Below are 27,995 nucleotides of genomic sequence, written 5' to 3'. Positions count from 1 at the left end.
TTTTTCAGGACACGGTGAGGAACAGAATGAAACGATTGGAGTTTGCAGATGACAGAGAGTCTGTGCTGGCAGCTTGTGTAGATATCACAGATATTGATCAATGCTGAGTTTTCTGTCCATGTCAATACTCGAAAGTTTCTCCAAGTTTAGTTGTCATTTATACTGTACCATTTGACGGAGGTGGGGCTTTGTGAACAGCTACAGTTCTCCAAAGTGCTGTAAAAAGCCAAAATCTGTAGATAAGAGCATAACATGTTGGTGAAGGTTCTCAGTCGTCCAGGTCGTGGTAATTCTAGGTGCTGTACTGAGGCAGCTGGACTTGTTTCAGTTTCTTGAAGACGTTTCAGCTCTCATCCAAGAGGCTTCTTCAGCTCTAACTAGCTGGAGGGGAGTTGCAGGCTTTTTAAACACTGTGGGAGTGACCTTACAGGGACAAATGTTCAATAAAAAATTTAAAATGCCACTAATTGCTACAAATTGCTATAAATTATTACGTAGCGCCCCTTTAATTGACTAATTGTTGCAGTGCTACTGTAGATTGAACAACGAGGCAGTCCACAGTTTTTATTTTTAACACATTCAACTACGCTCAAATGTTTGTGTTTCCAGCATTTTGATTTATTCAACCAGGCATGTTGACTCCATTCTTATTCACAGCTGCGGCCTCAGGGATTAGTTGTAGCAGGACAAAGTGCAACACTTCCAGCACACAGACACACAATCTGCACAACACAATTTTTTAAAAATCTTTGATTAACACCAAGCCACACGAGGACCGACTGTTTCACCTTTTTTTTTTTTTTTTACAGTATAAATATTTAAGGCTTCAAAGAACATCAGTTAGAGCCGCTGACAGTGGAGTAAGCCTCCTCCTCCTCCTCCTCCTCCTCCTTCTCTCCACGGTTCAGTGGTTTGAACTGGCCAGTAAATCCCTTCAAGGGCTTGTGTGGATAGAAGGACACACAAGTTCACCAGCTCAGAAACTGAGACCTTATTGATCATGGCACAAATCAGTGCTTGTTTTGTCTTTCCAATAAATATTTTCATCCTCACATTTAGGGAGGGGAACCAATCCTCCCTCAGAAACCAACTTCATGTTAACTGACCGTGCAGGACCAAAACACTGGGAAGAATAAATATTGGCAATGTACATTCCTGCAGACCACGTATGTGTTGAAACTTGACATTTCTTTATGTTGCCCCTTTTACAGCTACGTTTCTTTCGGTTCAGTTTTCTGTAGGGCCACGAAAAGATCACATTTTAGCTTAAAATGCCTGTTTAAGTCGCCACAAACACGGCTGGAGACGGCCTGAGGCGTCGTTAAAAACACTCGCTTTTCAAATCGTTTCCAATCGTTTCAAACTTGCAAATGTTGAAACACAGTCTTGAACTGTGGTCACTGGCTTGGCCGCCTTCTCGCCTGTAACTCCACCACTATCCCCTCCACCTCACGATATGGAAGTCAGGTCATAAACATGTAAAGAGAACACGATATGACACGTTTCGTAGAAACGTTAGCGTGAGTACGTAGCTGATGTACAAATGTGAACGAATCAGCTGTTTGCAGAAACGTTAACTACCAACATTCTTTCCTGGTGACTGGGCTCGCAGGACACAGTCAGGAGCTCGAGTGATGGGACACCAAATAACATTTTCACGTCACCAGACCTCTTCTGTCCCTGTATTCTTTCCCCGCACATCATGTGTGTGATTCACTGGTCTTCCTAGAAGCCTTCTCAGGTCTGTGTCGGCCAGTACAGACTCGATTTTAGTCGGCTGGCACCTATTATGGCAAAAGAACATGACTGAGATATATTTCTCTCCAAGAGCAGCTGCTGTAGTAGAGTAATGAAAAGCATGTACAGACACGCCTTACACCCTTATGAGAATAAAATAATATAAAACTTTATTGATCCCCAGGACGGAAATTAAAAATGGTACAAGAAGTCACCAAACAAGAGTCAATACGGACGAAGTGACTCACATTATTCTCGTGTTATATATTAGCTTCATTGAGCCGGTGTTGCCTCTGTCAGTGTGACGCCACAGGTAGTCAGGAGCAAGTCGGACTTCGTGTTGTGCAGAGATTGGACTCTTCTAACATGAGTTTATTTATAAGTAATGAAAAGAAATAACACTTGTGTGTATGTGCAGGACCTTTAGTCACTACAAACAGTGTAACGAGCTGCTTTTGTCTCATCCTCTCACAGGGCTGCTCCTTTTCTCTTTTAAGTCTCTGCACAACCACACAAGTGGAAGCTGTTATTTAGTTTCTTTGTTAGATTAAAGTTGGTTGGAGTTATGAAGGGTTTCTTGCTAAGGGCTGCCAAGCTAAAAGTGTAAATTGTTCTATCCTCACAGGTGCAGGAAAAGGAACAAATGTACAAGGGTATTTTTAAAGCAGCAGCAATCCACACGAGCGTTCATACTTACACACCTGAAAACACAGATAACAGGATCATTTACATACACAGACTGTGTACTGTGTACTTCTACCTCTTTACTCACTTATTATTAGTTTTATAATGTCACGGGTACCAATGATTTTTTCGTGAAAACAGGATATAAATGACGAGGCAGTGAAGTGTGACCGCTCTTCACAGGATCCTCCGGGTTTTTAACTTAATTGTCAACAGCCGTTTCAGTCTCTCTTTCCCCTCGTTGTGCGTCAATGCCAATTTGTGTCTCTCTGAATAGTATAATAACTCAAATACTCCACGATATCATAACTCATACTGTACTCTGCACTTTTGTTTCTGACTGGGAAATATTCACGTATATTTCCCCTCAACTCCAGAAGTGGGACCATCCGAGGAGCACGTGAATGCAGAGTCATGTCCTCGTGTGTCACGTTTCACTTTCCTCTTCCTGTCTGTTTTGCCGCCTCACCTGTGTTCCATTAATTAATCATTCCTGTCTATTTTAGGCCGTGTCCTCTCCTCACTTCTCGTTGGTTTGTCTGTGTTTCTCGTCTGTTCCTTCCTCTCTTACTGTCATGTTTCATCTACGTGGTGAACACACCGACCTCCCAACTGGGGAAGTGGGACTGTCCGAGGAGCGTGTGAATGTAGCATGAGTTCACATCTGCCAATGATGCTACATAGACTGATAAGAACCAATCGGGGAGCAAACACGGGTGTCTGTGTCATGACATAAAATACAGTGTATGCCCAGAATGCATATTAAGAAATACCTGTGTCTGTGTGGACAGGGCCTCAGTCAGGCATGGATTTAAATGTGAGTCCCAATCGGCCATAAAACGACCACACCTGTGTGGGTGGAGCATGTGGTTGTCGGGTCTCTGAGGCTCTTGACCTTCGTTTAAACACACTGACCAGAAAGCCTCTGACCACTGCTCGCCCGAGATACATAAAATGCATAATTATAGTCAATTTGTAAGCTCTTAATTTAGCATGTTGACAGTTTTATTTGGAGAGAGTTTTAATATTCTGTCAAGAGCTTCTGTTTTATTGGGCAGATCAAAAAAAAAATAAATGTCCTTCCTGTGTGTTAAGACGCCCGCTGGAGGGACAATAACAACAATCCCAGGATGTCATTAAAGGAGGAAAGTCTCTCCGCTGAAATCTTTTTAATTGACATGTTATATAGCGCTGTGTGCACTGTGTTGGGGGAGACTCTCATAAAATTGGTACAGACAGGAACAGCCCGGGCAGACTGTGTTTTGTGTGTGTGTGTGTGTGTGTGTGTGTGTGTGTGTGTGTGTTACTGTTAGAGGCTGTTAGAGTTTGTTGGCCTGTTCAAAAATAGCTCCACACAACAAGTAGCATCTGATGCAGGAGCTAAGTAGTAGCAGAAATTATGCTTTGAATCATTATTTTGAGATTGAATAAAACGATACTGAGCGATCACGATATCTGTATCAAGACGACAGCCGGTTCAAATTGATGCTCTTTGAATTTTTCCTTTTGTGTGACAGGAGTGTTCGTTCATTTCCCGGTTTATCACATTAGTTGTAGGTGATGTATCTCAGGAACAGGGACTGGTGTAGACATGCAGATACTGTACACACACACACACACACACACACACACACACACACACACACACACACACACACACACACACAGTAATCTACATTCTCTCTCTCTCACCCACACACACACACTCGTAATTGGCTCTGTAAGTACAGCAGAGTTTCTCTCTCCACCCTCTTTCCAATTTTCTGTGCTGTCAGTTTGTGCAGCGTCTCTGAAGCAGGCGTGTATCGACGGTGAGAGGTTTGTGGCTCCCGTTTAACCCGACTCCAACTCCTCCACCTCGACTGGTGCACAGGAGAAATCTCCCTTTTTAACAACAGCACTCGATACGATCATTAGCATTTAGCATCCCTCTTTTGTCATGCAGCCTGTCTGCTTTCCATGTTCTCTTTTTCCACAACTCTCTCCCGCAACTCTGTTCTTCCTCTCCTCCTCTCTCCTCATCCTCTCTTCTTTTTCTCCTCTCCTCTCCTCCTCTCTTCTCTTCCTCTCATCTTCTGTTTCTTTTTGCTCGTCTTTCTCTTCTCTTTCATCCTTTCCTCTTCTTCTCCTCTCCTCCTCTTTCCCTCTCCTCTTCCTTGTCACTGCTCTTCAACTCCTCACCTCCGCTTCTTCTCTCCTCTTCTGTGTCCGTCCTCTTCCTCCCTACTCATCTCCTGTTTACTCTCCTCTTCTTCTCCTCTACTCCCCTTTTCTGCTCTTCTCCTCTGCACCACCCACTCTCCACCTCTCTTCAGTCCTCTCCTCTCCTCTCCTCTCCTCTCCTCTTCCTCTCATCTTCTGTTTCTTTTTGCTCGTCTTTCTCTTCTCTTTCATCCTTTCCTCTTCTTCTCCTCTCCTCCTCTTTCCCTCTCCTCTTCCTTGTCACTGCTCTTCAACTCCTCACCTCCTCTTCTTCTCTCCTCTTCTGTGTCCGTCCTCTTCCTCCCTACTCATCTCCTGTGTTTACTCTCCTCTTCTTCTCCTCTACTCCCCTTTTCTGCTCCTCTCCTCTGCACCACCCACTCTCCACCCCTCTCCTCTCCTCTCCTCTCCTCACCCTCGTGCTCCATTTTCAGCTCAGCGAGCCTTTATTATCCGAGATGCCTCGGCTTCCCGAGCGTCTGGTCGCTCTAAAACTTTTCCGACAAAGCAGAGAGGGAAATTGCTTCCCAGTTTTCTATAGAGAATTAAAGCGTTTTAAGAAATGTGAATTATTGATCTTAAGTGGATTTATTCTGATGTCGTTTCTGTGTGTGGGATGCATTCCCTCTGTGCTGCATTTTCGCGTGTGTGTGTGTTGGTTTTGGAGCACAGCTGCTGTGTGTGTATTTGGGTGAGTGATGCAGCAGAATTTGGGTGGGAAGATATGTTTGTGAGGGTCTCGTGTGTGTGTTTGGGTGTTGGGATAAGTGAGCGTTTTGGCAATCGGAAGGATTTTGCGTGTGTAGCAGCAGCTGCAGGATCTTGCAGGAGAGAAAAACGAATATGTGTCCTCGTCTGTGTTGTCAGAAGCCCCGGCGAGGGGGGACCGTCCAGAGGGATGAGTGAAAGGAGCGCCATCAACATGTTTAGATGAAGTCAATGAAGTCATTTCCTCCGTCGGACTTTTTTCTAGCCCATGCATAATGTATCTTAATCTGATCTGAAGGCTTCGCTCTTAATGTTCCTCCGACCAAAGACGAAGCCTCAGAGTGTGAAATTTAGCTGGAATTAAAGTTTTAACATGACAGCTGGCTCAGGCAATCCGTGGCTCAGCTCATCTTTGGGCAGCAAAGCAGCTAAAGAGAGGATGGAGAGAATAGAGAGGATGAAGAAGAGGGTTAAAGGAAGGAGGGAAGGAAAGGATGCGAGGTTGAGGAGAGGATTTGTGACTTGAGAAAGAGGAGAAAAGACGGACAGCAGGTTTTTTTCCCCATGACTGTTGCACTGGGAATCTTATCTCCTGCCACAGCTCCCCACCGCTACACACTTTTGCATGTTTGCTCGGCGGCGGCTGGTGTTTGCTCGTGTTTCGTCGGGGCCTTTCTGTTTAACTCCGCTCGCAGGCCGTTATCAGACCTGCTGTGCTCTGGTCCTCGCTGAAACACTGTCACTGCTGCACTGCACAGCGCTGCTAATTCCAGCTAGTAATGTAGATTTTGAGCTGAAATTGTAATCTCTTCATACTTTAAGAGGATTGAGTGCGCTGACTTCCCTTAAATAAATTACTTTGAAGAGAGAGGATATCCCTGGCTTTAATTCACACACCTTCCGTGTGTTTTATACAGAACAAAGATTAGCACAGAAGAAGAAGGTTCACACAGTGGCTTTCCTCAAGGCCCTGGGGAGGCTATCGGCTCAGTGGTGGAGTAAAAAGCGTGTGTGTGTGTGTGTATGTATGTGTGAGCGTGTCATCTGGCACGAAGGGGCTCTTCTTCTGTGATTTGCATGAAGTGTGTCGTTGAATGTGGACCAGTGGAGCCGGGCTCTCCGGCTAATTGGCTCCTCTGTGAGAGTAGGCCAGCTGACCAGTGCTCCCAGTAGGTTTGGTCTTCTGTAATGGCCTGCAGGCTCTCAGCACGAGCAGACAGCCACGTAATATCATGTGATCCTTCCAGTAGATCGCTGCTAGTGTGTGTGTGTGTCGACCCATGTATTCTTTCTTTTTTCCTTCTATATGAAACACACTCTTGCTCAATTCAGTCCATCCAGTAAACTCAGGGGGTTTTCTGCTAAAGCCGTACTTGTTCAGTGTGACCAGTAGCTTATGCTGGCTAAATTTAAAGGAGACCCGCTATGTGTTTTCGTTTTCTTTCCCTTTCATTCAGCGTGTGTTGTATTGGTTCTTGTGCATGTAAAATGTCTTGAAAGTTAAAAAAGCCAACAGAAGCTGCTCTCTCCCACAGAAAACACTGCTCCCGAAACGCCTCGTCAGTAGTCCCACCTTTAATTCTGTGACTTTATGACATCGCTACGTCACCGTGTCACACATTTGCGTTTTTAATGCCGGTATTCACGGTAGAAGTGAAGCTAACTGGAAGCTTCGAGACGCAACAGAGCCGACTGGAGACACGGTGAGCAGTGCTGGCTCAGGCGTGTGTGAAGTGACCAGTCAGAGCAGACTGGGTATTCGGGAGCAACAGGTTGTTATTGTGGTGCTTTTGAATTGATCTCACCTGTGTGTTATGGCTTTTTTGTAGTGTTTGAAGGCAAATTTTGTTTTGATGCAAGATTACATGGTTTGAGTGGAGAGTTTGGTTTGAAGTTTGTGAAGACAAGTGCGCAGTTATACTTTTGTGAAATGGAGCGTAAACAAACTGCAATACATCAAAACACCAACGTTAACAACAAACTAACTGATCAAGACAGCTGTAGACCAGCAGCTCTGCAAGAATGACTGTTTTTATCAAAGTAGTCTGATGGATTTGAAGAGAAAACAGATGGATATAAATCCACTTCAGTTCCCTGTCTGTAAATCCCAGAACATGCAGCTACTGTCGCACTATGTTTTAGCCTTTACCTTTTCTTATCTAACTGCCTTTTGTGGCCACAGTTCCAACATATCTCTATTGTTGTGTCTCAATACCGATCCTCCAAAGTCTGCATTTCTATAATGAATACGTTTCTCCAAATGCATCCAAGACCTTCTCTTGCTCATATTTGGAGAACACAGCAAGTACCCGCATCCCATAATCTACTCTCTGCTGCTGGTCAGTTGCTTAATGGTGCATTCAAGTGATCCTCATCAACTCACAAAGACTTGAAATATCACTATGTTTTATGTCCCCCGGTATTTCCTCCCAGGTCGTCCTTGGTCACTGGCGATACATCACTTAAACTAGACCAATGAAAACGCCACTGCAGAATGTGAATAATGGAAGTCGGACATAAACTGTGCTGTTTGTTCCTGTTAGCGGCCTGGGCGTGTTGTGAATCAACAGGAATTACAGATAAATAGAAGCCAACTAGCCAAGTCAAGTAGGTTTCATATATACGGCCCAAAAATACCCATTTGTCTGAGAGCTTTACAACAATGTTTCAGATAACTGATCTATTCAAATCCACTTAAATACAAATGCATCGGTCATTACTGTTTGTCTGCCTGTACGTCTCTGAAGTTGCATAGTCCCACGACTGAAAAGTTCACTTATTTGTCACATTTTGGCACCTTTTTTTCAACGCAGTCATAAGTGCAACATCTTAGTGTATGTCGTACTGGCGATCATGACATTTGGCCTGAGTTTGCCTCAGTTTGAGAACAGCTTCCTCGTGATAAACCAGGAAATGTTTGCCATCGCGAGGTGCCAGCAGCTACTCAGATGCTGTTGATAATTTTTCTGTGATTTATCAATTGTTGAATCCTTAAAATGTCCGAAAAATAGTGAAAAATGTCCATCAAAATGTTCCCAGAGCCAAGAAGATATACAGATATAAAGGAAGTGGACTTATCCACCGTGACGTCATTTGTGGACTGGCATTTTGAAGCCACTTGTTCGGCAAACTGGAGTTAAATCATCATCTAACGCTAGCAAGCTGCGGCTATGTCTATTTTAGAGTCCGTCATTACAATTTACAAAAGGCAAAACACTCTCTCATTTGACGAGGACGAACCAGCAAATTGTTTTCTTCATGTTCGATGAATGAATTAGACATTATTCAAAAATGAAAAAAAATAATGGTACAGTACATTTTCAGTTGTTTGATTCGTGTCAGCACTGAAATGCACTGTTACTTCTAGAGTCTGTTGGACACAGGTTCAGCTTAGCCCGAAGGATTCATGCTTCTCGCCTTCATCTTTGACTGAAGCAGCACCTGAGTTTGAAAACAGCTTGTGCCTTTTATTCTCTTCCACTTACAAACACTTACTTGGCCTCCTCTCTTTGTCTCCCGGCAGGCATTCATGGAGGATGTCAAGTCTCGTGGGCCGTTCATCTACTCAGTGTTGGAGTCTGCCCAGGCCTTTCTGGCTCAGCACCCCTTCCAGGAGCCAGAGGAGACCCTGAGCGATGGAAAAGGTCTGCTCCCTGCACACTCTGTGCCAGCTTGTGCACCAGCCAAAATATCACACTCACAACCTCCCCAGGCTGAGCCCCAGGGTTTGTTTGGTGGCACCCATGCAGGTGAAATCTTCCATTAGTAGTTATTAGCAGTGAGCTGCCCTCCGATGTCACACTGAGTTTAGGGAAAGTATCCGGGACCAATTAGCTCTAGATCGCCAGCTCTACAGCACCATCTGCTCAGATCGATGCCACAGCGAGCTTTTCCTCCGCTGACCCGGGACGCTCACCTGGGGCCGACTGTCACAATCTGACTTACTGTGTTCTCTCTTTCTCTTTCTTTCCTTTCATGGAGTCAGTAAACCATCCGTCTCCAATCACTGCTCTTCTCTCCGTCTGACTTCTGACCCCTGCTCTCTCTCCTCACCCGGTTACTTCTCTGTCTGCTCTATTTTTAATGTCTTCCTCTGCACCTCTGTCCTTCAGCGTCTAAACTCTAAACTCCCCCCTCCGCAGAGGTGTCTCCACGTCGGAGGATCTTAAATGTGAGCCGCTCGGTGTGGAAGCAGGCGAACGTGGCCAGCGACCTGTGGGAGAAGCTGACAGCACGCTGTGTGGACCGCCACCGGTCAGACACTTATTATTTTTACATCGTGTCTGTGCAGGTTATGTGTTGTTTCTGTTTCTGCGGTGGTGAGAAGTAAATTTGCTCATGTAATCTATTGCATTGTACTGTATGCTTCTCTACTCACTCAATTTATCTGACAACTAAAGTTACAAGTAACTTTATAGACTATTATTTAACATTAAATACAAACATATTAGCTTATATAATACAGTGCATTGTAAAAGAGTGGTCTGTTAACACAAGCTGCGGCCTTGTGTCACATATCAGACGTCTATGAGCCGAGGCGAGATCACAGAGACGTATCACCTATAAACTCTGTGCTGTTTGAATAATTGATCAGAGCCCAAAGAGGTCAAAGTTTCCATGGTTTAAAAAAAGGAAAGATTAGAGAAAAGTCCAAAAGGCGAAAACACATTAATCATCTCATAAGTCATCTCACAACTCATCAGATTTATATTTTGACCCTTTGAAAGAAACATTTTTCTGCTAAATGAGCACTTTGACCCGTGAAAGTACATTTTGCTGCCTAATCGTTGTATAGAAGTAAAAAAGGATCCGAATACTTCTTCCATCTCTAAGCTTTTGCCAGCCGTTATAAAAGAACAAGGAAAATATTAAAGGTTTTGGTGAATAGAAAAAAAGATGCTGAGAGTGATTAAATTTGCAATTTTGTAAGTTCACAGTTCAGAAAACCCTTCAGTGTGTAATGATTTCCCTGAAAGTTGGGATGCTGTGTAAAACATAAATTAAAAACAGAATGTGCTAATCTTTTTTGACATATGCTTAACTGAAAAAAGTACAATGGCCTGAATGCTTTGAATCTTCCACTTCCCTTTGCCATGGAAATCGACGCCGAAGTCAGTAATCGACTGTTTCTTTTACGCATTACATCAAAAATCCCAAATAACCCGGTGGTAATAGTGCAAAAATCATCATGCATTGCACTGATTCTCTTTAGTTATTCTTAGACAAGGAGACTCAAGCTTGATGGTTTTGTCCGTTCCAGCTCTCGGACAGTGAAACGTGACTGCAAGTCACAACATTAGCGAGATGTGGAAAAGTGTCTGGAATAACTTTGCAGTGATGAACCCCAAAAAGTCGACGATGGGGCGACGTTCACCACTGTGTTGGTATAGAGGATATTACTATCTGAGCTCAGGAACACTTTGTTACTGTTGTCAGTGAACACAGTTTGCTCGGAGACGATTACATTCTGTTTTTATTTATATTTTACACAGCGCCCCGGGTCAGGGTTGTACTAATCAGGTGGGCTTTTTTCTTTCTTACCTAAAGCTAAGATTTTAGACTTACACATCTTTTTTTTGTGCCTCCTGAGTAAAGAGCTGGCTCATGTTTGAATATAAATGTTATGTTATGCCTGACAAGGCGAAGAAAATCGGTTCTTTTATTAATTCATTGTTTGGGTCATATTTTAGTTTCCTTTATGTGTAAATGTCAACCCTTTGACAGTATCTGTCTCCTTTTTCACCCTTTTTTGTGGTTATATGGAACTGGAGAGAAAAGTAAAGAGCTGTTTAGAGATACTTTGTGTATATTTGTTAGGAAAATTAATAATAAACAGACATTTTTACCGTACGACAGCGATATCCCTGTACTTTTAGAGCCGTAAAGTCAAAAGTGTTATTTCCCTCCGTGGTTGTGTGCGTTGATCCTTAGCAGGGTCATGCAGCAATACATTACACATAACACAATTACCATAACCTGATTACAAAATGTGGCGAATATAATCCGTTACACAAACGATTAGAAAAAACACATCCATCAACTTTCAGATCTTTGAAAAATCAGCTTACTTTTCACACAAGTTTCATTTCGCTCGTGAAATTAAGTTTTAGAATAATTTGCAAACAGCCCCACTGAAATGACAGCGAGTACATTTAAATAAATGATGTGTCCGACTGCACGCTCCATGGATTTTTGATTTGGTTTTTTGGCTATTGCTCGCATTAGCTCTAAATTTTAATGGCCCAGGTAGTTATCTGTAATGAATTGTATTCCCCCTCCAGACACATGGAGAGGACCTTGGAGCGACTACTCCAGATCCAGGCAGCGATGGAGGAGCTGGCTGTGGCCCTGGAGCAGGCGGAGGGGGTGAGAGACGCCTGGGAGCCTGTGGGAGACCTCTTCATCGACTCTCTGCAGGACCACATAGACGCCACCAAGGTTAGACACCACGCTGCATTGCAAGCACGCACTCCTCTGTCTCTGTCTCTTTATCTCTGTCATACACACACACTCGTACATGCACACACATTATCATGAAGCCCAGATATAAATTGGTTTTACCTGTGCAGTAATTGTCTCCTTTTGAGATAATCGCTTCCGGCTAACCCTGAAAACGCACACGTCGTGACACTTTGACGCATCGTAAACAGACATCAAAACGTCGGCATACAGCTTTTTTTTTATCGCAAGAACGCAGCGTGCGATACTGTATCACACGTGAATAAGTGAGAGATGCGTATCCGTCTGCGCTGCTTTAAAATGTTTGTTTTGCTCGCCTGTCTGAGTGGCTGTGATGTGACAAGGACGTGGCACTTCAAACTGACACGGTGGAGATGGCCTGGGTTACAATCCTCAGCTGAATAGACGTTGTTAAACAAATGACAGGTCATTGGTTTAGTCATTATGGAGTGCCGAGTGCCGTCGCCGCCTGTAATTGTGTGGCGCTTTTCATTAGGAGTGAGGGCACTTCACAATAATCACGTCACTGTTTGGACTCCTGTCACAGCCAGCACATGTTGTACTCGCTCTGCAGGGCAGGGCTGTCAGCTGGCCTCATGTGCACCCGCTCACTCATTTACATTCACACACAGGCAGAAGCAGACGCATGGACGATTGTAAACCCGCATTAAACACACTTGTTCACAGGCGAGTAGGGCTGCAACTAAGGCTTATTTTCATTTTCTATTATTACATTAATGGTTTGGTTCTAAAATTTAACATAATTGTACACGCAGGTCAATTTGAGACCATGAAAACGACTCTGCTCTTGGATGTATCTGGTTTAAATTGTGTTCTGTGTCATTTTTGTGTGTATTTTTCAGTTTTAAGTCTCTCAACATCATTGAGAACCAGAATGGCAGTGAGTAGAGTGTATACCTCTGCCAAGGCCCAAGTCAATCAAGCCTAATTCTAGGCCTTGGTCTATACCGTCAATAACAGAGCGTCGAAAAATGAGAGAAAACTGAGTTTTTTAAGCATTAAAGCATGTAAATGACCTACCTAGTCTATTAGTAACCCAAAATAAAATTATGAATCTGAAAGTGAGCAGAATATGTTTCAGTGGTTTCAGCTACACTCATACAGTACGCTCTGACACACACATGGACACACTAGTGAGCACACTCCCTCCTAGACTACAATAATAAGAGGATGCTTTCCCACTTACATTTCTGCCCTCAGTTTTTATTGCCTCTCTGTTTTATGCTGTTCCTGCTGATATCCAAACACAGTCAGCACATTCGCAGATATCAGGGATTAATTTTCTGCCGTTAAAAGAAGCCATTTAGTGATTTCCCCATCTACACAGTGTGAAGAACGGGGTTACAAATTGCTCAGGCTACAGTAGATCATCCATCATGGTAAACACGAAAACCTTAATTTGATTTCAGCGATTATTTTAATGCGCTGGAGTTGAATGATTTTACATGAATTTGTATCCTGTCATATCAAATCGCACTTGTAGGAAGAAGTTCAGGGAAGTAATCCCTATGAAACATGTGACTTCAGGCTGTCCTCGGGCCCAGTTTGCTGACGCTATGCAGTCACAGCTTACTGGTTTTGAATGGTGCATAGTACCTTTCACTTTTATTAATGTCTCCACTTTTAACTGTCAAATAAAGACATTAGCGCCGATGTGGGAAAAACCTTGTGCTTCTCATTAATCTTCCCTTTGATGAAAAGAAGAAAAAAACATATAGAGCCTCAGTCGTCCTGACTTGGATTTATGAGTTTAATATAAACACAGAGAAGATGTTGGTCTGTCATGTACACGTATGAACAGTCACATTTTCTCAGCTTTATACAGTTGTAATGTCGGACAGATTCTTGTACCGTATGTCATCCAACAGAAGGGAACTGGACGATATGTGTGTAATCCTTGCATCACACAAAATGCTGCTCAATGGAGAAAAAATCACTGAGAACTGAGAACCTGCTCCTCTGTTTCTGGGGGGACAGGAAGTCCCAGTTGATGATGATCCCCACCACGTACCTACACTTTCACCTGAACTCTGTGAGAAAAGCCTCTAAACGGCTCCACTTTCTGCTGTTCCAGCCAGACACGGCCGACCCTGCGATGTCCTTGTCACTGCCCACACTTTTGTGGACTTTTGTATGGCAGTGTCCTTGCGGTGGAGTGCAATAAAAGACAGACTGCACAGCTGGAGAGGGTGCACACAAGAGCCCTCAGGATCATCTCCGGAGGCTGCACCCTCCATGTCATCAGAGCAGGAGGCAACCTGCAGCTATTCAGCTGGTTGAAGAGATGACACACACAACACCCACTCCATGACTTCAAGTACAAGTTCAAGTTTTTTATCCATCACTCCCACACAGAGACACAGAATAGGGTTTGCCAGAGCCCAAGGTGTTCAAAAAATTCACAAAAAATCATAACTCACTGTAGTTACGAACATCATGGACGCACGAAAAAGTACAATTATCAATGAGAAGAGGTTAGTTAAACAGCGAGATTATCTCTGAATGAGTGTTTGGCTGCTAACATGGAGCAGTGTGTAACAGCTGTTGAGAATATATGACAACATACAAACATAAATATAAATAAAAAAAGGTCCAAATTATAAATATGGCCACATTGTGAACAGTGAAGCAGAATACAGTGAGGTGGAACAACAAGCAGGGAAAGACAGTGAGGGTGGTTCAATATAAATAATTATGCAGAGCTGACTTATGAAAACAGAAAATCAGAATATGAATAATATAAGTAATGCTCACTAGTGAACAAGTTAATATATGAAGAATATGAAACTATGGCAACAGCATAATGCAGTTAGTAAGAGTTCAACACACCAGAAGCAGCGGCAGAAGAAGAAACTGTGACTCAGCTCAAGTGAGACATGAGAGCGAGAGCTAGAACAAACTGTAACATACTTTTTGTTGGAAATAAATAAAAAGAAACTGAGCCTTATGCATTTTGGATTTTTTTTGTTGTTGCGTTTTTCCTGTCGTACCAAACCGTCACTACTGTGCACTGTTACACCCCTCCAGTGTTGTTACGATACTGCAATTTCAAACTTCGACAGAATACCTTGACAAATATCGATATTTGATACCATAACACATGGAAAATTGGTACACGTAAAGCAAAACAACATCTAAATGAATGTGGAGGTGGTGCGATGTGGGCACTACAGCTGTGTGTGTGTGTCGCTCTCGGAGAGGAGAGTGACAAAAATGCAGCTAGTACTTACGTATCGATACTGCAACATATGAGTATTGAAAGAGTTTGAAATATTCAGAATCGATGTGTCGACACTATCTCACAGACGAGAGCCGACTGTACAAAGAGAAGAAACTTTCTTACAAACCAAGAAGAACAAAAGCAGCAGCAGCTCCGCCTACAGCAGTCACACTGTTTAATACAGAACTGACGAGAACAAAAGACAGCTGAAGTCTTCTGGGCGTGTTTGATTGTATTTTAAAAAGGTTTTTATGCTTGTACGTAAATGTGAATGTATTAGTATATAAATATATATAGTTTTATGTTTTTATGATGCACAAACGTGTGGAGATGTTCCATTAATGTTAATTCTGCCTGTATTCGCTTGTCAACCTTCACTATGAATGCTAATAAACTCAAACTCAATATACGGTTGCTGACAAATCATTTCTAAAACAGAGCTGACAGCAACACTGGATCGCATTTCAATTGATTTCTGTTTTTATTTCATTTGACTGCAGCTTGGTTCAGACTCAATGTTTGTCTTTGTCTGATATGTTTTATAAATTAATGTTTTGTATCTTTGTTTTCTCTTTTATTCCACCTCCCTACGTCTCTCTGCTCCTCTCTCTGCCTCTCTCTCTATCTCTGTCCCATACTCCTCTGCAGTTATTTAAGGAGGAGCTGACCCAGGTGAAGGAGGGCATGAAGCACATCAATGATCTGGCCCACCAGCTGGCCATCTCCGATGTCCATTTGTCGATGGAGAACGCCCGCGCCCTGGAGCATCTCAACAGCAGATGGAAAGTGCTTCAGGTAGAGTTCACTGCTGGGTCTGTGTAGCCTGTTTGACATTGTCAGCAGCAGCTTCAAATTCAAGGGAGACATCAGGGAGCGATTGCATGTGTAATGTTTGTCCTAATGCTAGTTAAAGGTTCGTGTGAGGCCCGAACCTCAGGCCTCCAACTGCTTTATGTCTTTTTATCTTTTTGAGCTTGTGAGGGACGCTGGTGCGCTTTTAGGATGAGAATAAAGGTTGTGTGATGACTCATTTTGATCTGATCAGAAGGGGTGATCAGAGAACGTGTTCAAGCCGATAGATGATTGCCAGGTACTAAAAGGGATCACTAAGACCACTGAGCTAAGTTCATACATGTGATTGAAATATCATCAACTGTCGAGTTAGGACGATCAATCCGAAAACATCACAGAGCTCACCTCCGACCCCCATCTCTCCCCCATCTCTCCCCCATCTCTCCCCTAATTTCCTGGCATTTCCTCACTGTCAACTATTGAACAAAGGCTTAAAATACCAAAAAACAATAATGAACGAAGACAAGATTCACACTGATGTGCAAGCTTGACCTGTTGCCACCCCCACAAATCTTGAGCCTATTGAATGTGTGCTTGTACAGTTTTAAGTACATGTTTGTCCTCATTATGAAAGACAGTGCAGGATTACATTAACGGATAAACTCACCCCAAAAAGAAAAATTATCTTATCTTATCTTCTCATCGTCAAGTCGATGGAAAGTGGAGCTGGAGCTTCAACAGCAAAACAGAGTTGCAACATTCTTCTAAACAGCTGAAGCAGCTGGGAGCTTATTTTAAAAAATAAAAAGCGAAAGCAAAAAACAAAATATGAATTGGCTTCCTACAGCTCATCCAGCTTAATCTAAGAAACCGGAAGCCCTGAGCTCCCAAATTGATAAGAGAAGAGGTTATTTACACCCTTCACAAAGCAGAAATCTTCACTGTAGCTTCTAAGCTCAAAGCATTAGCGCGCACCCCTTCTGAAGTGGGTGTGCAAGCCCGACCTCACATTCAAATAACGTCTTTTGAAATCAATTTGGGATCTCAGGGCTTTCTGGATTATGCTGAACAAGCTGCATGGAGCCGTTATGTTTTAAAACAAGTCCCCATCTGCTTCAGTTGTATAAGAGGATGCAGCGGCGCTGTGTTTGCTGTGAAGCTCCAGAAATGTTTTGTGAACTTCACCTGACTTTCCATCGGCATGAGGGTGAGTAGATACAAGTGCAGCCATTTATTGAATTAATCTCAGTTTGGTTCATATCAGTTAACAGAATCGTGTTTATGTTGCGCAATCCTGAAAGGAAATGGATCAATAGATGCCTTGAACCATCGACAAAATTCAAGCTCCTATAAAAACATGTCAGTTGCTAATGATAAAATCACTTGTAGTAAAAGAGCCAAAACATGTGAAGGCATATCATCAGTTAACATGAGGCAAGGCAAGAAAAGGTGGATTTGAGGAGGTTGACAGATGGTTTATCGGAAAAGTTTAATCAACGGTAAAAATGTCCAAATGTATTCAACCTTTGAAAAGTTTGAAATCACCTGTTACAGAAGCTTCACTCCAACCCTGACCTAATGTTTCTTTAAACTGTCTGAATCCTGAACGACGCAGTTATTGTTGAGTCAGGATCGGGGACTTCTTTCAGCTGCGTATCCTTCAAAAGTTTTGAAAATCCTGACACAAAAGCTTGATTCAGTACAGCCGATGGTTGAGAGGACCGCCCTTTATTCTGAATGGTCTTTGTTGATTTGAGGTCATAGAAAGTCCTCTTTACAAATAGATGTTATTTTGTATGAAAGGCTTGTAAAAAAAAAAAGTGATGTTTTGTAGATAGAGACCAAAATGCTGTACTAAAGTTTAACCAGACCGACAACTGAAAGGGCAGAAAGATACAAAGAAACTTTGGAGCAACCAAGAAATCATCAGTTAATAAATTAAACTAAAAGCAAATCAGAGCAGGTTTAATGAACAGGTTCCTGTTTCAGGTTCAAGTAGCAATAATGATTACAACAAGCTGGGGTCAACAGGTGTGTTGCTCGCTTCCTAATGGATGAACATATTATGGACTGACAATTCACAGTTTAGAGGGCCAAAAGAAAAACAGGTTCGCCGATGAAAAGGCCAATAAACACTTTATAATGATAAAGTTGTGTCCTACAGTTTTATGCACAGAATTTGCCTTTGTAGTTGTTAAAGTTGGGTAAGTTGGTTGTATTTAATATAATGAAGGTAATCAGTGGCAACAAATATTTTAAGTTTAGAGTTTTTTAGTTTAGAGTTTCATTAAGCTAATGTTTTGATTTATAGGTAATTGAAATAATTAATAAATAATAAAAATATACAGTATATATACACTTTACACACAAAATACTGGGTTGTCATACTTGTAATTATTCAGTTATCTTAATTTATTGTCTTAATCAGTAATTTAATTTTACTCACAAAGTAAATGCAACATGTTCTCCAAATCCTCAAGCTCTGATATCTTTAGACTTACGAGTTCATGAGCTCCAAATAAATGAAAACCGTTGTGGTTCAATAATTATCTACCCACATAGCAGAGTTAGTCTGGCATGGTGACGGGCCCCACAGCCGCATATGCAGCAATGAATTATCCAGAACTGGCACAGGCCAGAGTCGGGCCAGCTAGTCATACACATGTCATGGCAGCGGTGTCCTGGCTACCAGCTCTGGACCACCTGTGGCCCATAAGTCATTGCCATATGTGGACCGAGTGCTAGTGGCTGGGTAGCCAGGCCAACTCTGCTCTATGGGCGGGGTCAGCTTCACTTTTCTGGACTGGAGATTTGAATTATTGTATTGTTCTTCGTTTAAATAATACACTGAGTGTCTGAATTACACTATTTCTTATCTTTGTTTAATTAGCCGTTATTGTGGAACAGCAGAAAAACTTCAATCCAACAGGTGAATCCAAACTTTTGAATGCTAGTGTGTGTTTAGATCAACTTCTACAGTTGGTTCAAACTTGACTGCAAAATTAACATCTAGCTGCATCTGAGCAACATAACCCTCCCAGTTGTACAGCACGTGACTGAAAGCCGTTAACTGTAAAGCAGCTGCAGGTTGTTTTGAGCTGAACAGCGTAGGAAGCTTCAAACAGCTTTAACAAACCGTAGTCTCAGTATGGACCTGTTTTGCAACAGCTGTTGTTGTTTTTTTTTGCAGCAGTTCATCCCTGTGATGAGTTGAGCTTTCATTCAGAATGTTTAACAGTTAAAATGTAAAGTCGTTGTACAGATCACATTTTCACGCATCATGAAGTGGCAGCTGAGGCGAGAAACACGGCAGGAAAGACGCCTGAATGATGCAAATGAATTAAGGTTTTGACCCGCGCGTTTACATGAAGAGGGGACGTTCTCCGATGAATCCGGGGCACTTGCTTTTAAAGCCTTTTAAAATTTTCAAGAATAAAGTGCTGTGGGTTCATTGAACTGGACTCGCCCTCCCCCTCGATGCTTAGCTGAATGTATGGACGCATTATCCAGCGAGCATTACTGTAGCTCTAATCAGTGTGCAACTTTCAAGCTCAGGCTGCGTGCTCCATCAGCATCCTCTGCACTGCCTCACAAAACCCCCACGCAGCCTTCCATGCACCTCATGTGCGAGCACCCTGTTCCCATTAGATAACCTCCACGGTACTCTCCTCAGCGCCTGTCATTTGTGTCATCATCATGATGTTGTAATTACCCACTCCAGCCTCTCCTCCTCTCCGTTTCTCTCTTCTCCGGCTTTCGTCTGATGATTTTCAACGCCCCTTCAACAACTCTGAGAAATTGATTTCCACGATCCACTTTGCACACTTGCCCGTCTTCCTGACGAGAGCTTTCATGTTGCCTTGAAATAGTCCAGGATGAAAACAGTTCAGGAGGAGAGCAGAAGAAAAGCAGAGCAGATCAGATTAGACAAGTGATGGGTTTGATTTGTAAGCCAGCGAAGCAAATCAAGTCAATGGCTTCAACTTAAGCCCTTGTCCTCTAAGTGAAACTTATTGGACTACTTGCAGCAATTAATCACAGCTAGACGGAGTGACATGCTGGTGTTTTCGGAGGAATCTTCTCTACATCCGGGTTCAGGTTGGGATATTGCAGGCAGCGGTCGCAACGGAGCTGTAAGAAATGTTGCGCTTAGCAGGCGTTATGTTGGGATCTGTGCTCATTCTGAGCATGAGAAAAGTGACAAAATATAGTATAATCAAGACGTTTCAGAGTGTGTTGTGTTGATGCATATGATACTCCCACAATGCAGTGCGCAGGGAAAATGGAGGAGTTGAACAAAATGTGTATATATTGTGAGTGGTGGTAAAACACATCCAAACCAAATTTAAAAAACAAAGACAATACGTGTAAGATCTTGTAATGTCATACTTATTGTGTAATTTCCTGGTGATATATCATCTACGTTGAACTGCTAAAACAAAAAACAACAACAGTATAATGTGGTGATTACTATGCAGCACATACTGTATCGAATTAGTATGAAGTATGGATTCCAGACACAGCTTGTGTCTTGTTAAAAGGCACTCCTCCTGAGCGAGGTTCTCATATTTCATTTCTCGCTGCGTCGATCCATTTTTAGGATTCCTCGTTTGACCAAGTTCAAGTGCTCCGCGCTCGACAAACCAGTGAGGTGCTGCGTATCCTAAGGATGCAGCTATACTGACAGACAGCGAGCTTTTATTTAGAGCGTGTGGGATGAGCTTGCTTAAAAATAAAAACATCTGTCAGTCTTATTTTTGTACACGTCGGTAGCTCGCGTTCCCTCTGGTTCAATTAAAAGTGTTTTTCTCTGATACAGGTCACGATGCATAATAAAGTTTAAACGATCCTTTGAGGAGTGGAGATGTGCTTCGAAGTCTAATGACACACTTGAAGCTGAATTATCAAGGAGACACCTTTTTACAAATTGCCACCACAGCCTGGTACATTTAGAGAAAGGATTGTTGGGAGAGGGATTCATAGAAATTAGGCGTCATCTCGCTTTCCATTGATGTCCCTCTGCGATGGAGGTAAAAGCTGTTCATGAAAAACGACAATTTCTGCTAAATCTTTCATCCACTGTGCGCTAATGTGCCCTGTGGTCTTTGATTCAGCAACTAAGTGAGAGCCTCTAATCCCTCCCCTGGTGATCAATGTTGTTAAAAAGGCTTTTAGTATCTATAGTCACCAGCTTGATATTCATCTCCCAGATCTCGCATTTTGATCTGAGTTGCTGTGATATCAGTAGAGCTCGAGTGAAATAAAGTAAAGAGACGGGTGTGGCAAATGTTTTTATCTCTGTGCGTTTCCACCTTCTTCGAGCCGCCTTACTTGCCCCCCCCCCCCCGGTCGATGTGCTATCTCTGCTGATCCACATTCATTAATTTCAATGCAATAAGATGCACTGACCTGGCACCTCGCTATCTCTTTTCGCTGCGAAAGCAAGCAGAATGGAGAATCCTTTTTTCTTTGTCTCCCTCGCCGAGTCCCATTTCTCTCTTAATTAAAATGATAAATGCAAAATCCCTGTAGCATCCTGTGGCCTGTTGATTTTGGCTGCCGTGACGCCAGAGAAAATGTATTTTCCAAATTTGATTTGGTAATATTTGTCGATCACGGGTAATTTAGTCATTTGTCTTCCTTATGGCAGCCCAAATTGCCTGCATAACAAATAGATTGTGAAACCCCGCACGGCTGGTGGTTACATATCCAAGGCACGCTGACACTGCTCTGTATTAGTCCAAGCAATTTCAATCACGGGTCCAGATTATATTGTTTTATTTTCCGGCGAGGGAGCAATGACGTGTGCACGCTAACTTATTATATCTCAACTTTAGACATTACGACTCATTGCCTGTACTTCTCTTTGAAGCTCAAAGGATCATCACATTTTCTCTTTTTATCACCGCGAGTGGGTTTACCTCCCATTGTTTGATGACGCCTTTTCAAACATCCAGCTGACAATGATTCATTTAATGCCAAATCCAATGCATTTCAGGTAAACCAGGATTAGTCGTGCTAAATCCCATTTGGCGAGACACATAACTGACGTGAGACGCATTCACAAAGGCATCGGCAAACTTAATTTTGTCAACGCAGTCTCCGTAGTTATTGAACACAAGTGAGGCTCTCATTTCATCTTCTCATCCTCCGAGCTCCTTTTCTTCCACGCTGACATTACAACCAGGAGCCGTTGTCCTGGTTTCGACAAAAATATATTATTTTGTAATCTCTGTCTTCATTTCCTACCTGCTGCTCTTCAAAGGCTTTCAAAGTCCTTCAAGAGGGGCAGCGGAGGAAAAAGACATAATTTATATTCCGCAGCTCACTAATGGAGGAGAAGCAGGTGGTTTGTGTGCGTGTATTTCTATTTTGGGGATTTGTGGTGGAGAGTCATGAACAGCACGATTCCCTTTGATTTAACTGTGTGTGTGTGTGTGTGTGTGTGTGTCTGTCTGCGTGTGTGTCCTCAGGGTTCGATAGAGGAGCGGCTGAAGCAGCTCCAGGATGCACATCGAGACTTTGGCCCCGGATCGCAGCACTTCCTCTCCAGTAAGAGTCCTCTTCTGCTATTTGAAGTTGTTACCTCATGTCGCACCAATCTGTGCCGCGCTGTGCCGAGGCACCGTCTCCGAGAGTGTGTGGGATACATTACAGTTTCATATGATAAGGTTATGAAACGCTGCTTGTGTGTGTGTGTGTGTGTGTGTGTGTGTATTTGGGTTAGAGGTGGAGCTGGCAGGCTTTTGTTCATCCTTCTTCATCAGTTCCAGCACACGGTTGCGATAAGCATCCCCAGCGATGCTCATCACAGCAGTCATCGCTCTCATTTGAGCACAGATACATATTTGTGAATTCTGTCTCTTCTTTTACCTGCCGATCTTCAAAGGCTACACAGAGGGAGCAGGTGGGGGGGCGGGGGGGGGGTTGAGAGCTGTGATTTACTTTGCCTACTTTAAGCTGATGAAGAAGTGAAAAAAGGGCTGTGTGTTGCAAGGCTCTCTGCATGAGTGTTTTCTTGAAGTGGTGAGTGCTTGTGTGTCCTCAACAAACCCCCCATCCAGTTTTGCTGCTGTCATGCCGGCTCAGGGATGCCACACTGGGGGCTACACAGCACCACTCCGCTGCCAGCTCAGACCACTGTACCCTGCAGGAACGTCTGGGTTTGGGTCTGAGGTTTTTAATGCACCAACATGCCCACGCCTAGGATTTGTGCTGCGATGGACTGTAAAGGAGAACATTTGCTCAGTTAGTTAAACAGGGAAGTTTTAACACTGCGATGTTGATAGAAAACGCAACTGAACGATTCTGCCGCCAAATGATGCAAAACGTGTCATCTGGTGGATTTTAAGGTTGTTGTTTCATGGACACAAAGATCACAGTCGGCCGCCTCTCCTGCCCTCTCTTGGATCAACTGAGGGGCGTCGCACCGAACTTCAATCAAACTAAAAACCAAGAGTCTGTTGCTGCTACACGGCCTATTTCTCACCCAAAACGTTTTCAGAAACATATTTTAGCACACTGAACCCAAAGTGGAGTAAGATTGTTCCTGTATTGTGAAAATGGAGGCTCTGATCAAACTAAAACAAGGCAGTGTCTGTTTTCAATGTTTTCAGTAACATATTTTAGCGTACTGTTTAGCTGTAACACAATACTGTTAGTTACTAGCCGGCAGCATCACTGTTCTCTGTTTTCTCGGGTCATGTAGCACCAACTTCTGTTTGTCCTGTGCTGTGTTTCCAGCCTTGAAATATTTCTTTAATTTATGCAATTTATGCTACTTTATTTCATTTCAGATGGAAACACAATACTTTTAACTCCACTACACCGTTATCTGACAGCTTTATATATATATATATATATATATATATATATATAGTGTTGATACTTTTAAACGCAAACTATCCAGTCTTGCTTTTATGTAGTGTCTTATATTTTTACAGTTTTAATGTTTATACTTATTGTGATTTATTTTGTTTTTATCATAGCCCTGTATTCTGTTCATCTATATTTTATATAGATTTGTATTTACATTTTACTGTTGTTATTAACTTTTTAAATCAACTTTAACGTGCAATACATTATTTGATCTTTATCATTTTTTTATTGCTTGTTTTTATCTTTTATTCTTTATCTTCTATTATTTTAACTGTTCGTTTTATTGCAGCTGGTGTTCATTAGTCTCTAAACTCATTTTTGTTTTCTTAATAGACCATTTTTCCTCAAGCACTTTGAATTGCACTTTGACTTGTTTGAAAGGTGCTATATAAATAATCATTGATTGATTGGTCGATTTAAATATTGGATATTGGATTTATATTATCTTTTATTATATTATATTGGATTTTTTTTTTCTTTTTGGCCTTTTCATGGCTTTATTGAAAGGACAGCTTGAGAGATGACAGGAGGTGGGATGACATGCAGCAAATGGCCACAGGTCGGACTCGAGCCCTGGGCCGCCACAGCGACGGCAGGGCCTCTGTACGTGGGTCGCACGCTCAACCAGCTGAGCTCCTGGGGATACAGTTCTTACAGAATATAATACATTGTGACCCTTTGGACTAAACCACCAAACTGCATATAAAGTAATCAGAATGACCTCTTCTTGACCAGCTACAACATTAACCACTACGTATGCATTTATGCATCAGTATTAGCACTGTGATAGTATAACATAATAATTTGTCGGTCAAAGGGGACATTTTCCATACATAATAAATACATTTACTAATGAAAAAAGAGAGGAGTTCATTGCTGCTGATAAAACTTCTGTAGATTTATTGAAAGCAGATATTAAATGCAGGAAATTAACTTGTAAAGGAGTGTTTTTACATTTATTAAAGATCCCCTCCACTCATCTGCAACCAAATTGCCTATTCCTTCACCCTTATTAAAAGGAACAGGAAGAAAAGTTTTTGACTGGAGGGGGAATATTTTTCTTTTTTCCCCCTGATGGATTTGTGGGCCTATTTCAGTCTTTGTACATGATTTTTTTTTTTTACATGCAAAGCAGCAACATACACGTCTGCATTGTGCCATGTCGTGGTACAATAACAGCCAATGACATGGTGTGTGTGTGTGTGTGTGTGTGTGTGTGTGTGTGTGTGTGTGTGTGTGCCTCTTGCTTCTTCAACAGTGCAGTTTGTCCTGTTTGATCCTCCGCTGAACCCCCTGTGGTTCAGTTTGGAGGCGGATTAAAACGCTACAGTCACCCCGCCTCACAGACACCTCCACCTCTCGTATTGTATTAGGCCGTGCCAAACAAACCAACACTCTGTGGAAACCTCACACAATAGACTTGTCTCCTTGGCTTTAGTGCGCCGGTTGTACACCAGAGCAGCTCTGTTAAGACGGCCTGAATGGACACGCTGTCACGGACATTGTATACAATGGCTTTTCATGCCATGCCTATTTTGAAATTGATTTCTGTGTGTTTACACAGGTTCAGTGCAGATACCGTGGGAGCGTGCCATCTCCCCGAACAAAGTGCCCTACTACATCAAGTAAGTGCAACTTCAGGGTCAGTGTCTGCACTGCGGGAGTGTGTGTACTTTTCCCATCACAGGTTAGAGGGCTGAATTAAAGTGGGGGTGTTATCGTTGTAACAAATGGATATGACTACTGTATGTCTGTGTGCAGCACTTTGGTTTTCCACTAGAGTTTGACCTATTTATTTTTAGTTTCGACACCAGACTCTACTGAAACAGGCTGTTTATAGCATTTTTCAAACTTCTGTGATCGGCTGGTTTTACTCTTGAACATGTCCCCTTGTTTATTTTTTTACAGTAGTGACATCACAGTGGAGGGTGGGGGCAATTCAAAATGGTAGGTTCAAATGATGTCATCAAAAAGTTGGTGAAACAATAAAGAGTACCCAGCTAGAGTTAGGGGATGTCTACCAAATGGACACTGTATAACGATTTCTCCGCTCTTCATTTTCTCTCCCACTTGTCACGAGCACCAACAACTCATGCGTTCTGGCACCTCTGAGGGGACACACTACCTTTGTGTGCTCTCTGGTGGAGAGCCTTTGAAATCCCGATGTTACAGTGGTACAGGGCTCAGCATAGTCGATGACCATCCAGGCCCATCCCAAGTACCAGCTTTATAGCCGGATAATTAGACTGAATTGCCATTTGCTTTGATTTCATTATTCAGCTTAACCTCTTCTTAATGCTATCTGTTCTGCTCTGTCACTGGTGACCGGCCGTATCTGTTCCACTGACATCATTTTCAGTCCTACCAGAAACTGTGGCAGTGGTCGCTTGGAGCAGTTAAAGTCCTCTCCTGGCATTAATTAAACCCCTGAAAACTCATCTCTGCTCCTCACATTTACATATTTGGAGGTTTTTCCATGAAAAAATCCCTGTGTGGCTTTAAAACGGTTTGGATGTGACTCTACAAATTTGCCTTATTTAGGGCCCGTGTCTGCAGAAAAGCACCGGCAGTGAGCACAGGAGCGCTGGGACGAAGCGCTGACAGAAAAAAACAATTTTGACTGACAGCTGCTAATGCTAATGTAACAGAGGGGTGACCACACAAAGTTAACAACATCAAATGTGCACAATGTACTATTTACATTTCAAATAGTTTTGGCCTCTGAGAACAAATAATTAAACGATTTAAACCTCTGTGTAGTGTTGCATGATGGGGGCAGACTGCTGTTGTCATCCTTTGATTTTAAATTTATCTTCCAGTTCAGAAAAGCTCATTACTGAACCAGAGTGATACAAGTACGTAACGTGGGAACCCATTTTCCTTTGGGCCCACTGAAGTCTATACAATGGTAAGACTGAATAGGTTCGAACTGAGCATACTATGTTCAGTTGATTGAAGTTACACTGACCTATTTTAATTTTGAAGTCTGGAGAATCAGAGAAAGCAACACGCCTGTTAGTTCCACCTTGTTATTTGCATTATTGTGCACATGACCCTGAATCAAGACCCCGTTCTTATATAAATCTTCACCGACTCTGATAAAAGCCTGCGGTTTCTTTCCCCAATGACTGCTGATTTCTTATATTCTTATTTAAGTGTTGCTCAGAGGTTTCTACAAAGGGTTTAGTGCTTTTCTACAAAACATGTCTACAAAACAACTTCTGTTTGTAAAGAAGACTCTGAACCTAAAAGCATGAAAGAGTCCTCTCAACTGCCCGACTCGTCTGAATCAAGCTTTTATGTAGGCGATTCAGAACTTTTGAAGGTGTCCATTATATTCACGGTTGAAAGAAGTCCCCAATCATAACCATGCAAGGATCTGCTCTTCAGGATTTAAAGGCAGTTTAAAGACACATTAGGCCAAGGTTGGAGAGTCCCATCACCTGTCAGAGGACCCAGTAGATTTATGACGGCGCAGCCTGATCTCCACTGCAGGGTCTGCATTCAAAAGTAGTACTGGGCTTCCACAGGAAAGCTCATCTAACTTTTGGCACATTTCACCCTCATGTATCTGTAGTTTTTGACTTTGGAAGAACGGACGCACCAAACTTGTTCGAATCACTGAAAAACTCAGAGATGTAAGCAACAATTCAGAAGTCTGGCAGAAAGCTACCAGCTTCCTTTTAATCTCTAACTGCCAAATCCAGTCCAAACTTTCGACGCTCTTTGTTTTCCATAAAACAAAGCGTGTAAAAACACCATCTGCTCCCACACAAAGAAGTTGTTTAGGGGAGAAGCTTGGATTGTTTTCCGCCTGACAACGCGGATGGGTGGGGAATCATTCGTTCGTCTGTGTCATTGTGAGTTAATATGTCTGCATTTCCTATTTTGACAAGTGAATTCATCTCCCATCATTCTTGCTTTGAGCACCACATGCCTCACATTTGCAAAGATCATTACGTTGTCTAAACATGTACACAGTTACTATTAGAAAGCAGATAAATACTTAACGATTCAGAGAGGAATTCTATTATTATAGTATTTGCCTGAGCACTAATCTGTTTATCTATTTTCCTCATCGGCTTCACCTTTAGAGCGCTGCCGGTTTTATCAATGAACTGCGAATGTGTGTATATTTATGCCCAGACGACTTTGTGTGTGCAGGTTGGTTTCTCTGCCGACCATAAGTATTTATTTTCTTAATCATTTGCAACAGAACCTCGTGGGTCTTGTTTTAGTCTGCTAGTCAATTCTTTATGGGCTATATTACTGTACCAACGAGGGTGGGAGTTGT

The 27,995-nt window shown here is 42.5% G+C and overlaps 1 protein-coding gene across 3 annotated transcripts in view; it reads left to right on the top strand.

The window, feature by feature from the left end:
- drp2 (dystrophin related protein 2) overlaps nt 1-27,995 on the top strand; it is a 190,574-nt gene that overhangs the window by 122,363 nt on the left and 40,216 nt on the right. For all 3 annotated transcript variants that reach the window (XM_084352894.1, XM_084352893.1, XM_084352892.1), the window contains 6 exons: nt 8,855-8,975; nt 9,474-9,585; nt 11,613-11,769; nt 15,680-15,826; nt 22,297-22,375; nt 25,266-25,326. In XM_084352894.1, coding sequence (XP_084209020.1) covers nt 8,855-8,975; nt 9,474-9,585; nt 11,613-11,769; nt 15,680-15,826; nt 22,297-22,375; nt 25,266-25,326 — 677 coding nt within the window. The remainder of the gene's footprint in view (nt 1-8,854; nt 8,976-9,473; nt 9,586-11,612; nt 11,770-15,679; nt 15,827-22,296; nt 22,376-25,265; nt 25,327-27,995) is intronic.

The sequence above is a fragment of the Pagrus pagrus genome (genome assembly GCF_965226575.1).
Source record: "Pagrus pagrus genome assembly, chromosome: 5".
Taxonomy (NCBI): Eukaryota; Metazoa; Chordata; class Actinopteri; order Spariformes; family Sparidae; genus Pagrus; species Pagrus pagrus.
Note: the sequence above shows the minus strand (reverse complement) of the source record. Positions and strands in the feature narration are given on the sequence as shown.